This window comes from Scardinius erythrophthalmus (assembly GCF_964197995.2).
Source record: "Scardinius erythrophthalmus genome assembly, chromosome: 21".
Classification (NCBI taxonomy): Eukaryota; Metazoa; Chordata; class Actinopteri; order Cypriniformes; family Leuciscidae; genus Scardinius; species Scardinius erythrophthalmus.
This window is the reverse complement of record NC_138241.1, coordinates 13,639,306-13,654,537: the sequence shown is the minus strand read 5'-3', so window position 1 is coordinate 13,654,537 and position 15,232 is coordinate 13,639,306. Positions and strand designations below refer to the sequence as shown.

Genomic DNA, 15,232 nt, shown 5'->3' with positions numbered 1-15,232 from the left:
TAGTAAAGTATCACATTACTTTTAAATTTACAACAAAATATGTTAGTTACTTTTTCACATAAGTAACACACGTTACTTTGTTTTCCTATTTATTGACCGACAGCTCTTCTGTCACCATGTTGTGAGAAATCATGAGTAAGTGCAAAGACGTTGTGGGCGCTGGATCATCAAAGGATCATTTCACTTTTGGTGTGAAGGGGACTTTGCATTAGCCAAAAATAGCTCAGCCCAGCCCAAGTGAAAAAAAGTAATGCAAAAGTAATGTAACGGATTACTTTATATCAAAAGTAACTAAGTAACGCAATTAGTTCCGCAATAACACATTCCTTTTAATAGTAACTTTCCCCAACATAGTAACCCCAGTCTCCCCCTATTTTTAGCACTGTTAATATAATTAAAAGCAATCTGTTGATTGCAGAGGACAGAATTTGCCAGAAGACAAATAACACAGAGTTATGGAATCCAATAAGTGTGGTAATTATTTGTAACAGGGTCACAGTATTATTGACTATGCATGAGGAAGCAGCAGAGATTAGCAGGTTTTCACAGTCAAATGCTCTATAATGGCTGTTTAGAGGAATATATTCTTCTTATAATGCACCATTTTTGTAACTTTTAGATGTTTGAATGTCCTGAAGTTTTAATAATGATGGAAAGATGAGGCCAAGGATTTTAAAACACCTACTATAAAGGTCCGTTTCGTCCACAATCTCAGATTTGATGATTTCCTCGATGACGTCTTCCAGAGTGACGATGCCCATGACTTCGTAGAAAGGATCTCCTTCTCCTTCATTATTGACCCTCTGCACGATAGCCAAATGAGATTTCCCTTTACGGTGCCAGAGAAAGACATAGGAGCATCATGGCAGGTTATGCAAATGGCATTTCATTTTTGGCTCATCCCATCCTCATTTAAAACACACTAAAGCTAATTTCACAAAATTGCAGTGCTATTAAATCAATCCATGAATCAATAGTTATCAAAGTTATTATGCAAAGTGTGCAAAATCAATAGTCACATAACTTTAGTAAATGATGCCCTGTCCATTTGTTTTACCCTTTTGTACGCATGTGCGGTTTCAGGTGCGACTTTTGCATGCTTTCGCATGCCATAAAGAGTGCTTGATATGAAGGGTCATGACAGTTCCGAAGATCCAGACCTGACCTTATGTAAACAGCGTTGAAGGATTATGCAATGGGGTTTGGGAATCCCTGCGGCTATGATGATAAAACTGACCAAGCTAAAAACCTGGAATCTGCAATTTGCTATTTTAAAGGAGAACTTGGTAGCTTTTTTAACTTAATAAAACTGTCTAGAAATCATTTGGATGGTTAAACAACCTGTTCTGGTGATATTGGTGACTTTCCCCGCTCCCCCCAGCGTTCCCAGGCGGAAAACCAACCTTGCAACTTGTTCACTACCGTCCCGGCAAGATAGAAATTGGAAGTCTCGTGAGAAGCGAAAGCGAGAACGAGAACGAGCGCGAAACACAAATCGCTTTACGGCAATTCGACATAAACACACACGCATGTATGATGTATTACCAGATTACCCACCTCGATAGACATAGCTCCACGCGATACAGTTGGCTTGCTCCGATCAAAACAAACGCACATGAGCAGCGGTAGAGAAGGGGAGGAGGCCGCCGCAAGTGATTTTTTTACGACTGTGTTGTGAAATATACGCCCCACCACAGCTGTAGGGGGAGCTCGTGGGGAAAACATGCGACAACAAAAGGGAAAATCAGCGAAGAAGTGACTAGAGTTCGCTAGAGTTGCCGAGTTCTCCTTTAAGATGCTCAGCCATTACTGGGCTTTCATTAGTTCATATTCCCCAATTTCCCTGCCTATCTATGTTTCATATTATGAAGAATCACGTTTCTTGTGTTAATATACATTGCCATTTTTTCATTTTTTATTCAGCAAGGATTCATTCAAGTCACAGTAAAGACACAATGCATCCTGAAAAAAAGTATCATGGCTACAAAAATATCAAGCAGCACACTTGTTTTCAATATTGATAAATAATAAGAAATGTTTCTTGAGCAGAAAATCAGCATATAAGAATTATTTCTGAAGGATCATGTGACACCGAAGACTGGAGTAATGATGCTTAAAATTCAACTTTACCATCACAGAAATAAATTACATTTTAAAATATATTCAAATAGAAAATATTTTTAGTATCACAATATTAGCTATAGTTTTTACTGTATTGATCCAATTGAACAGAATTTACTTGTTTTGTACTTCCACAACATTGTGATGTCCAATAGATGACTTCATTTGAATGCAATACCATTTTAACAATGGCTATTCAATGTTTAGCAGATCCATCTGAAGAGTCCCAACATTAAAAACTAGTAGTTGAAGTCTGGTCATTTCAACAGTTTGATTTATCAATCTCATGTAATGTAAGGCATCTTTGCAAAGAGTCTGTTATTGAAATTTGGTACTGTTAAATCTATATTGGCACCAACAGTAAACCAGCAGCTTGTTTCTGCAGCAAAGTGCAGTATTTCATTTCACTTGCAAAGGGCTTTTACATTAGGATCTTAAATGTAGGATCTTACATTTAGATCTCACAAAAAGCTAAATTGTGTTTTCATCACATACACAATGTTCCTTATTGTTCATTGAATTCCCAGACCGAAGCAATGAAACAAACAAAACATCCCAGCTAGGATTTCTGTTATTCATTAGATTTTGAATATCATTTCAGGCAAGGTTATTTTGTCAACGGAAACTGAATTTAAGACTAAAACTAGGTCAAAAATTTTTTTTTCGTAAACTGAAATAAAATAGAAATTTCAAAATTAATGAAAAACTAAAACGAAGCAGAGGCTGAAATGACCAAATCAGTATTTGCATCATAGACCTTATGCAAATACAGCTGTACCTTGATTCCAGGTAAGATAATCATCTCATGTGAAACTTAATAATAAACAAAAAACAATAAGCCCACAAAAGACAAATTATCAACAAATGTCTGGTAAACAAAAGTAAACAAAATGTCTGGTCTGACATTTACTATGAGTATACGATATTAAAATATACAATAGACATAAAGCATAAATGTATCAGTACAAGAATTATATTTTAAAATATGAATCATTGAAATAACCATAAAAGAATAATCATACGCACAATTTTTGTTCTATACACTATATGTTTAAAAAGATTTGATCTTTATGAATGAGTATGAATTAATAATTTTTACTTTTATACTTTTAATCTGTTTGAAAATTATACTTTGTTAAATCACAATTTTATTATTATTATTTTTTTTTATCAAGAGGTTTGCACAAAAGTTAACTGGAAACTGAAACATTAAACTTTGCTGGAATTAAATGACCTTAACTGGAAGTGTTTTGTTAACTAATATAAATATAAATGTGTTCATGAAATAAAAAACTAAACTAAAAATAAAACCAACAAAACCATTAATGAAACTAACTAAAACTAAACTGAAATTGATTGGAAATTTGAAAATATTAAAATAAAAAACTCTTTTAAAAATGCAAACCTATAATAACCTTGATTTCAGACGGAGAGGATTAAATGCTATAATCCTCAACCTTTTGATAGAGAGAACCTAAAGCCTCTCTCTCTCTCTCTCTCTCTCTCTCTCTCTGTGGTCTCCATGGTAGCGGTGCACACTGAGTGAAAGTGAAGAGTTCTGCAGGAGTCAGGTGGAGAGCAAGGGCAATGCAGCACTCGGCACCATATACTCCTCAAAGCTGATGTGCAGGGAACCGCATTACATCACTACGCTGTTATATAACACACACACACGCGCGCGGAGCCGGGGGTCTGAGCCCACACGGATGTCCCTGCGATTCCCTCAGCTGCTGTGCCAGCAAATGAACTCATTAAAGCTGGCACTCTACTCATGTGATGCGCGGCAGAGCAGTGTGGTGAGAAATGCTAAATAAAGCACAGAGTGTAGCTGAAAATAGAAAGAAAAATACAGAACTGACGAAGGAAATGCCTGACTGTTTTCTAAGAACTGCAAGTAAATGAATGATTTATGTTACGTGATATGGAGATAGAGATGTGTATATGAACACTGACGAGCCAAAACTTGATGACCACTCTAGGTGAAGCATTTTTTGTTGATTGTCTCCTAACAAGGCCACGTGTCAAGGTCTGGGTAGATTAGATGGTAGTGAACAATCATTTCTTGTAGAAAACATGTTGGATGCAGGAGAAATGGGCAGGAATAAAGATCTGAATGCCTTTGACGAGGGCCAAATTGTTATGGCAAGGCGACTGGGTCAGAGTATCTCTGAAATGATAAGGCTTGTGGGTCGCTCCCGGTCAGTAAATGTAAAGTCTGATTATTCGTTCAGAATACAGTAAGAAATTTTGGGGACCAAGCACTAAAAGATATACTGTAGGCACCTATTATATTTGTTAGATTATTATTTTATGTTTTCTGTAATGGGGTCTATGGGGTCGACACCTATAATTCTCTAGCACCAATAGCTCAAAATTTCACATGTTTTCTGAACTTGTGAATGAAATAGATACTAAATTCTTCCATTTCATTCCTTGGACTTGTTTCAGTTTCTGCACAGCTTATTATTTTTTTCTCTTCCTAATAGTTTGCCCAATTTTCATCACACCAGATTTTCAGACAAAGCCTCAGCAACCTGAGCAGTACGAGTTTTTGGTTATCAGCACCATTCTCTGCTTAAATCCCAATGGAGTTGTTAGCACATGTCAAACAGAAGTGATTCTGCAGCTTATAGTGATTTTGCAGACACAAAACATTGTAGGAATGGTTGTCACAATGTCCGAAAACACCCAAAATTTGGTGTCAGTGCCACCTACTGTTCTAACATTAAGTTATAATTATATTTTAAAATCATTTTAAAATACAAAGTTCTGTCATGGAACTGGCGCAGGCCCCCTGTGGTGAAAATCAAGCTTTTAATGTTGTTTATATGTCTATGTGGTGTTTTTAATATGCTTTAAGACATGGTACCCTCCACCTTCCCCAGCTCCACCTGTATAGATCGGCTACGGGTAATTCATGTATGCTATATAGTACAGCAGCAGCATGTCTTACTTGCTCACAGCAGTGTGTGGTGTATGTATTGTGTTGTATGGGCTTTTTGTCTTTATAGAACAGACCAGTAGAGTTAGAAGAGGAAACAATAGAGAGAGGGTTGTGGAGGCTGACAACCAAGTGATGATCAATTAGATCCTATAGTGATTTCTTGTTTCTAAAGGCTACGTCTACATTAATCCGGATACATTTGAAGGCGTTGTTTTCGTTTCAAAACGCTCTCCATCCACACTAGCGTTTTCAAGCTTTGTTTAAAATGTTGAAGAGTATACAAAGTAATATATTTTAGCAACTGGGTTAAAGTGAATAGTCCGTCAAGTCAAGTCAAGTTTATTTATATAGCGCTTTTCACAATACAGATTGTATCAAAGCAGCTTCACAATATTAAATTAAAATAATACATCAATGTTTGTTTCTAGTGGAAAACGTCCACGTTTGGTAATGCTGATCAATAGTATTGTTGATTGATTAATTAAATTAAATATCCCCAAATATCCCCAACTGAGCAAGCCAAAGGCAACAGTGGCAAGGAACCAAAAAAAACTCCATCAGGTGACCTAATGGAGAAAAAAAAAACCTTAGGAGAACCCAGGCTCAGTCGGGGGCCAGTTCTCCTCTGGCGTTTATGAACTAGAGGTTGGATTTAACTGTAAGATTAAAAGTATTATATGAATGCCTGGCTGAAGAGATGCGTCTTTATTCTAGTTTTAAACTGGGAGAGCGAGTCTGAGCAACGAACAGTATCAGGAAGACTATTCCAGAGTTTTGGAGCTAAATGTGAAAATGCTCTCCCTCCTTTGGTGGACCTAGATATCCTAGGTATGACCAAAAGCCTCGAATTTAGTGATCTTAAAGAGCGCGATGGATTATAGGGCGATAGAAGATCCGTTAAATAGACTGGAGCTAAGCCGTTTAGGGCTTTATAAGTCAGTAGCAATACCTTGTAAATAATACGGAACTTTATAGGTAACCAATGTAGTGATGATAAAATTGGTGTTATATGATCATATTTTCTTGATCTAGTAAGAACTCTAGCGGCGGCATTTTGGACTAACTGTAGCTTGTTTATTAAGGATGCAGGACAACCGGCTAATAAAGCATTATAGTAATCTAGTCTCGAGGTCATGAATGCATGAACTAACTTTTCTGCATCAGAAACTGATAGCATGTTACATAGCTTAGCAGTGTTTCTAAGGTGGAAAAAGGCTGTTCTTGTAGCATATGAAATATGATTTTCAAAAGACAGGTTGCAGTCTAGTATAACACCCAGGTCTTTTACTGTAGAGGATAAAGTAACAGGACATCCTACTATGTTAGCACATAACAGGCACAATACCGGTTTAAATATGAATACCCATCAGTACAATATGCGTCACATGACTAAACTTCACAGTCCACACCACAATGCCAAAACTTTTTTCAAATTTATCCACTCTGGAGAGCGTTTTCAAAACCCGTATTGGTATTTCACCATCTTATTGTGGACGAAACGGAGAGAGAAAAAGATGAGTTTTCAATGAAAATGTATTAGTGTGGGCAAGGCCTTAATTCCATTCATGACATTCATGGTGCCTATTTTTGAACAGTTTTAATATGTTTGAGTCAAAAGCCATTTAAAATGTTCTTTTTAGTTCCAGAGAAGAAATAATGGTTTGGAACGACATGAAGGTGAGTAAATTATGACAGAATTTTCCTTTTTGGGTGAACTGTTTCTTTAAGAGTTTCTTATTTGGCAAATTACCAATGTGTGTTTTAAATTTAGCATTTGCTATGTACTGAAAATAATCATAGCTTTACTGTTTTTTAAAGGGATACTCCACTTTAAAATGAAAATTCTGTCATCATTTACTCACACTCATGTTGTTTGAAACCTGTATGAATTTCTTTCTTCTGCTGAACAGAAAGGAAGATATTTAGAAGAATGTCAGTAACCAGACAGTTTTTGGTACCATTGACTTCCATATAATATTTTTTTTCCTACTATGGAAGTCAATGGTACCAAAAACTGTCTGGTTACTGACATTCTTCTAAATATCTTCCTTTCTGTTCAGCAGAAGAAAGAAATTCATACACTCATTTTAAAGTGGAGTATCCCTTTAAAGAACAGCTACATGTTGACAGTTTTAGCTCTTTTTCAGAAAAAGGTCATTATATTCAACTTCACCTTTACCTGCTGTTCAGCATCTGCCTTATTTCACTGAATGGAGAGGGAAAGGTTTAGCCTGCATATTTCATTATCCCTGCTGTAATATGTTCACTGGAGGCAGAGGCTTCAAAGCGTGACAGGCTGGGTACTCACAGTGTGAGGAAGCAGATCCTCTTCTCTCTCGCTCTGCTCTGTTTGTCCATACGGTCCCAAGCTGAGACACTGATTGGACCAAAAGGTCACAACTTCAGCTAATCTGCCCTGATGTTTCTGTACAGACAAGAACTCAGAGGAACGTTCATTTAAAGGGATAGTTCACCCAAAAAATGACACTACTTGATTTACTCATCTTTGTGTCTTTCCAAACCTGTTTAATGTCTTTACACAGCTAAAGCCAAAATGTTGTTGCACTGGATCATTTTTGGTCAGTTTTGAAGCTCATTGAACTATCATATTTAAAAAAAAAAGAAGAAAAATCCATGAAAAAAAAAACATGCTATAACAATATAAGAACATACTGTGTGTATTTGAAATTACATGAGGGTGAGTAATAGAGTGCAAATAGCCCGCCGTGTTGGCAGAGGCGATTTACACTAACCACCATTGTCTGATTGAGGTAGCAAAATTACAAGAAATCCCGTTGATAACAGGATCAGTGGTGTGGAGAGTAAAGCGGGTGGCGTTAGCTTTTGATCCGCCTTTTCCGAACTCATCTGTCTCCCTTTTCCCATTGCACATCAACTGTGAGAGGGCGAAACATATCAAAAAGTGGAAATAAAGTAGGTTTTAGGGAGGCCTTTAGGGAGGCCTTTAGGGACAATGTCCCAGTTAGGCAGCAACCATTTATGATTTGAATAAATATAATCATATACACTGAATATGTTATTATTGCATGCTGTTTTATAACATATAGAATACACAGAAGTGAAAAATACTACCTGGCACAATTTGCACTAAATATGAATAGCATCTATCACTATTTGCACTATCTGCTGCCTTTTTTGGGGTAAACTATTCCTTTAAGGCCTGATTTGTTCTGTTTTTTTTTTTTAACTAGTGTGTTTGTTATATCATTTAACAAACTCTTACAGAAAAGCAAAGAACACAGTCAATCTATTCTGTCATAATTTTTGCCATATATTTGCTATGTTAGAACTTCTGAAATAAAGCATGTACAATAGTTTGCATGTCTGAATGTTTGCAGCAGGGATGAACAGTAATTAATTCATTATGAATCTGTCTGGGGCAGTAGTCCTAAAGGGACATCATTCATATAGTACCTTAAAGGGTAATTTCACCCAAAAATAATTTCATTAATTACGCTCATGTTGTTCCAAACCCGTAAGACTTTCATTCGTCTTCGGAACACAAATGAAGATCTTTTTAGTGAAATCTGAGAGCTTTCTGTCCCTCCATTGACAGATATGCAACTGCAACTTTGACACTTCAAAAAGTTCATAAAGAGATTGTAAAACTAATCCATATGAATCAAGCGGTTTAGTCAAAATTTTCTGAAGAGACTCGGTCGCTTTATATGATGAACAGACCGAATTTAGGCTTTTATTCACATATAAACATTGATCAATTGTCTTCGAAAATGAACGAGAGACTTATTGGGTTTGGAACGAGATGAGGGTGAGTAATAAATTTCAGAATTTTTGGGTGAACTATCCATTTAAGAGTACTAAAATGCACCTTTTAGTGGTAGATAAGGTAAGTTGTCCTTTTAAAAGTACTGTCCTAGTGACAAGCTGTTGTACCCCCAACATCAACATCTCTAATACTCCATATCCTTTACAGTTCCTAGGAATGTTTATTTGAATGGAGCGATTACTGAAAAATGAGAGCGATCCACTAGACGAACTTTGACCTCAGTGCTAAATTTAATGAATTCTCTCAGACATTTCTGCTGTCTGGTAGAACATAAATTGAAGTCTTGCTCAAAGATTAAACTCAATCCAGGGTTAAAAGTGCAGTGCGGTGTCAGTCTGTGATAAAAATCCTATTTTTGGTCTGGGACTTTGCTTAAACTGCCCTGGATTTTCTACAGCGGTTACGGAACTGACACTGCTGATGATCCCTTTACTGTTTTACTGCGTGCGAACATTTGTGCCCTGCGGAGATAAAAAATCTGGTGAATCTTGTACCCATTGAGAGCGGTAAATCTGACAGGTTACTGCATTATGCTAAAGTAAGTCATCCTGCACCCTGCTGCCGCTCTGTAGCATTGACTCTGTGCCTTCGTAGAAGAAAACACCATCAATCTCAATAAGACGTCGTTACGTAATTGCCACCGTGACGCAGTAAAGGCCAAACTATGATTTCATACCAGGCGTCAGAACGCATCACATCACTGTCTAGGATTTGTGCAAGGCAGGATCAAGAGAAAACTGCATTCATCCCTGCATTCCACAAATGTCAGTGCTTGGCATTAGTAATTTATGCAGTAAAAAAAAAAAAAAAAAAAAGTGTGTCAAAACATGCTTGTCTGCACGCAAACAATCCCTGCTGTCTTGGTGAACTGTGATGACAGAATTAAAGTAGTTGCCATAGGAACAAATTCTAATTATTCAAGTCCAGCCTCTCGCCATGCAGATGTCAGATGAAGTTATAAAGATGAAGCTGATGCTAAATCCTTAATGTGCAAGGCATATCAAAATAAAATAATGTAAAATATTATATACATATATTTATATTTATATAGGCCACATAGCCAGAGGGCAATGACAAATGGAAGGGCAATGCATCACATTTAACCAGCATATTTTCATCTATAATCTCATGAAGTACAGTATGTTCTCCCATGCACTGCCACTGTGATATATTCTTAAAGGGACAGTTCATCATATACTCCTTGCAACCCTGCATATCTGAAATGTATGCATATCTATTTTTTTCTGTGTGTGTGTGTGTGTGTGTGTGTGTGTGTGTGTGTGTGTGTGTGTGTGTGTGTGTGTGTGTGTGTGTGTGTGTGTGTGTGTGTTGTTTTTTGTTCATACAATAAAAGTTAATGGGCTCCAATGCTGTTTAAAATATATTTTTGATCAACAGAAGAAAGAAATATATAAAGGTTTGGAATGAAATGAGGGAAGTAAATTATGGCAGAGTTTTAATTTTTGTGAACTATCCATTTAAGAAATCACACTGATTTTAAACGTTTTTCTTCTTCTCGGCCTGTATCACTTGTTCGAACTTCACATAGCCTAACTGGAGTTGATAACAAAACATCTTACCTTTCTTGAACTGTTCCAGCATTGCATCCAGTTTGGTGTCATTAAAGACACAGTGCAGCGGGTGCTTGTAGAACTGGGTGATGGTTTTTAACGGGGTGCAGTCATCTGGGTCAACAAAGGCCAGATCTTTAACAAACATAATGTCAACAATATTAGACCTTTCGTTCTCAAACACCGGAATGCGAGTGTATCCACTCTGCATCACGTCTGACATGGTGTAGAAGTCCAGGACGGCATCCGAGGCCAGCATGAAGCAGTCGTTGAGAGGGGTCAGCACATCTTCCACCGTTTTGCTCCTGAGTTCCAGAGCTCCCTGGATGATGTTCAGCTCCTCTTTCACCAGGTCATGATACGGGTCAGTAACTCTCAGCATAGCCAGTAACTTCTCCCGGGTGTAGAAGTTGCTGATTTCCTGGTGCAGCATATTGTCTAGGAGTTTACTGATGGGATACGTGATGGGGAAAGTCAGCAGCATCAGCATCTTGGTCAGCCACACGGTCTTAGACGCGATGGCCAGCCCGTGCCTGGACGCGACCGAGTGCGGAAAGATCTCTCCGATGAAGAAGATGAGAAAAGTGCACGCTGCAGTGGAGACGGGCGTCCCTCCGAGGATCTGGCATATCCAGACCACCAGGAAAGTGTTGGTAAACACGTTGCACAGCACTAAGGTGCACAGGACGTAGTTGCCGTGTTTGCGCACCGACTCGATCTTGTGCGCGTACTTTTGCTCCATGTCCGTGCCGCTGTTCTGCAGCACTCTGAGCTCCACCGGGTCCAGCGCGAGCATGCTGATCACCAGCCCGCTGAAGAGCGCGGACAGCGCGAGCAACAGCACCGACAGACCCGCCTGAAGCCACCCGTCCGCATGCGGCAGCCGCTCCACCACCGCCAGCCAGAAGTCGCGCGTCCGGTAATGCACCCACTTGATCCCGTCAAAGGCGCAGATTGAGTAATACTTGATTTTCTCTCCTCTCCGGAGGTCTTTGGCGAGCAGCTCCACCAGGATGGAGTTTTGACTAGAGGCTGACTTGAAAGAGCCGAGAAGCTCTATATCCGAGCTCCTCGCGCTTTCCTCCACGCACAAGTTGCGTTTGGGATGCACCTGCCCCTCTCTGCCCGGCTCCGGCTCCTCTATGAAGGCGATCCACGGCGCGGCTCTTCCGCCGGTGCTGCTGCTGACGGTCCGGTTGAGCCTCTGCGGTGATGCTGCATAGTACACGCGTAACATGAACCGCGTCCCTTCGGTGGCCTTCAGCAGCCCGTCCTGCACTGACAGATCTCCCCCCGTGGCCTCCGGTCGGAAGCCCAGCAGCCCGCGGCTCGGTGTGGGGAGAGCCGAGGCGATCAGCAGGAGCAGGGGAACAAGGCATGGTCCAGTGATGCGGTGCGGGAGGAGAGCATCCGCAGCATCCGCAGCCATGATGCTGAGTGGGTTGTAGAAGGACATTGGCGAGCTGGATCACGTGGCGAAGACACACACCCACGGACACACATATCGACTCTGTTTGCCGAGTCAGTGTTAACAGCTGGAGTCTCGTGTAAATAAAAATGACACCGCAGTGACGTCATGACGCGTCGCAGGGCTACGATACTGTATATAGGCTAGAGTCCAGAAGAACTGCACTGGAAACAATTGTAACATTTAAATGAACTGGGGTGAGATGGTGTGAAACGATTTCTGTTTATTTTACCACTACAAACCCAGAAGGTCGGTGGACAGATGTATAGAACTTTCTTAAAAGTGCATCTGCCTTTTATATTGTATATTACAATGTATTGCACTGTGTTGCATGTCCCGATTTGGACAGTGGCCTAAAAAGTAGCCATTTGAACATAAAATGAATGAATTTCACTGCATCACAAATATTGCATTTGCAAAATAATAAATCAATATATTATTAGAGAATGTACGCTGTAAAAATGACATGATCAATAAGTCATGACAACAAATGTTTTTACATTACTTCAACTCATCAAAATAAGTTAAGCTATTTTTTTTTTAAGTTATACGAGATTCAACTAAATTTTAATCAGGATTAAATTATTTTATTTTAAAATGACATATCAGAAAGTGTACCACCTATTCACTCTATTTTTATGCCAAACATACATACAATTATTGAAATTATTGTCCAATAAGGGCATTAGATGAAAATTGTATTTGTTTCTCAATGCAAAAAAAAATAAAAAATCAACTTTTATGTGGAATATAACGAGTCTTCACCACAAGGTGGCGCTCTATCACAATTCGCCTCGACTTGCATAAACCGAATATGCCACTGAATGACGGAAACTTCTAGTCAAGTGATGTTGTTTGATTGATGGAATAAAATGTAAAATTGTGTTTTCGTAAAACAACTTCACAAAAAATGACATAAGAACAACATATATGTATATAAATTTTATTTTAATAAAATTGCTCTAAATATATTCAAACATGCATACACACACATAGACCTCAGTGTGTGTGTGTGTGTGTGTGTGTGTGTGTGTGTGTGTGTGTGTGTGATCCTGATAAGAATAAAATAAAAAATAGGGACAAAATATCAGAAATCCTTGTCTTTGTGGGGACATTTTGTGGCCCCAATGAGGAAAACAGCTTATAAATCATACTAAGTAATGTTTTTTGAAAATGTAAAAATGCTGAAAGTTTTGTGTGATGGTTAGATTTAGGAGTAGGGTTAGTGTAAGGGGATATAATATACAGTTTGCACAGTATAAAAACCATTACGTCAATGGAAAATCCCCATAAAACATGAAAACACGACAAGAATCCAAGATTGTTATAGTTCAATCACATTTTATAACGCAACCTTCATTGATTTGCGTTCCATTTTTCGTTTCTCAAAGCAAGAAATTCGTTCAGTGGGATGGTTGTAATATTATTTAAAAATGTCAACAACAACAAAACAAAAAATGGAAGGGTCATAGCCAGAGCCGGTTCTAGACATTAGGAGGCCCTAGGCAAAATTCATGTTGGAGGCCCCCCACCCCCAATAAAAAAAACACTTGAAACAAATATGATTCCTAACCTTTTTATTTATACAACATTTAATTTTAAAAGCAGTATATTTTTACTTACACAGTACATAAGTTTGGACACATTACTATTTTTAATGTTTTTGAAAGAAGTCTCTTATGCTCATCAAGCCTGGATTTATTTGATAAAAAAAAAAACAGAAAAATAATAAAGTGAAATATTATTAAAATTTAAAATAATGGTTTTCTATTTTACTATACTTTATATTTCTGTGATGCAAAGCTGAATTTAGTGCCACGTGATCATTCTGATTTATTATCAAATGTTAGAAATGGTGCTTAATATTTATTTTATAACCTGTGATACTTTTTTTCAGGATTTTTGATTATTAAAGAGTTGTTTTAAAAAAGTCTTCACTATCACTTTTTATATATTTAACACATATATATTTTTTTCTGTATTTTTGATCAAATAAATGCAGGCTTGTAGAGCATAATAATAAACTTCTTTCAAAAACATTAAAAATAGTAATGGGTCCAGACTTTTACCGGTACTGTACATATTAATCAAACTTTATCTACGGTAATCTCTTTTTTGTTTAATGAAGATGTTATTGTTGTTGTTGTTATTTTGCTGTTTTATTCAATTTATTCACAGTTCCAGAATCCCACTTCAGTAGATGAGCATAAGTGCTTTTATATTGCATTGCTACCTTAAATATGCTATACACAAATCAAGTGGAAGAGAAAGACACGATCGCTATACTGAGCAGAAAAAAATATATAAAGTGAAATTATTGGCGTAATGTCAGGAATCTAATCATCAGCAGAATTTAGAAGATAGACCCATAGATATGAGATCCTTTAGACTATTTGAAACATTTAAAAATGTTGTAGTGTGTTGGCTTTTTAACTTAGAATACAGACGTCTTGTCTTTTAATTTTGTAGCTTTTTTACTAGTCAGCTCCCGACGCGATGTTATTCATTGTACGCGCAAATTCAAAGCGTCGCGTCTGGGCACGTTAATGACGCTCGCGCTCTTTTAAACTCGTAATAAAGCGGTGAATGATTTTTCCAGAAATGACGCTGATCTACAGTACAAGTTTATATTTAGAATACATTGCAATCACTCCAAAATAGATGACGACAACTCTCACACCTGCATTATGAGCTGTGCTTCTTTGTGTGCTTATTAGGCTTTAGCCTCGCAGCATCTGATGGATGCGTTCGTTACACATACTTTCAGAAGCCGGCACACATTAATTGGTTTAACTGCAGTAATGTAACAGTCTATGGTTAAGATAAACATCGTCACTATTTATAGTGAATTAATAAATATTGAAATAAATTGTAGATAGGACATTTGTACTTTTTTTTTTTTTTTTTTTGTCCCTCTGTCTGGGCCCCATCCCGCCAATCGGGCCCTAGGCACGTGCCTAGTTTGCCTTTGCGTTAATCCGGCTCTGGTCATAGCACTTGCATATTGTTGTCCTGATGTTAGTTCAACTGCTTCTATTGTTCTCATTTGTAAGTCGCTTTGGATAAAAGCGCCTGCTAAATGAATAAATGTCAAATGTAAAAACCTCTCTTCGCCGATCGCAGGTTGAAACAATAAGTTGCGGTCTCATAAAACACTTATTTTTATTCCCTGAGTGTTTGGAGCCAGGCCTAAAGCAGACAGCCAGTGCGACACCATCTGAACAGTTTATGAGTAAGATAAAACTATAAGAAAAAGAAGAAATTGGAGATGTTTGGCTGTGGAGATGTGTGTGCTAACCACTTTCGTCTGCTCAGCATCA

General features: G+C 37.9%; 1 protein-coding gene across 1 annotated transcript in view; it reads right to left on the bottom strand.

Moving 5' to 3' along the window:
* cnnm1 (cyclin and CBS domain divalent metal cation transport mediator 1) overlaps positions 1–11,900 on the bottom strand; it is a gene marked incomplete at both ends in the record, with an annotated part of 31,691 nt that extends 19,791 nt beyond the window's left edge. The window contains 2 exons of the mRNA XM_081350543.1: positions 686–829; positions 10,454–11,900. Of these exons, the coding sequence (XP_081206669.1) occupies positions 686–829; positions 10,454–11,900 (1,591 nt within the window). The remainder of the gene's footprint in view (positions 1–685; positions 830–10,453) is intronic.
* Positions 11,901–15,232: the final 3,332 nt, after the last annotated feature.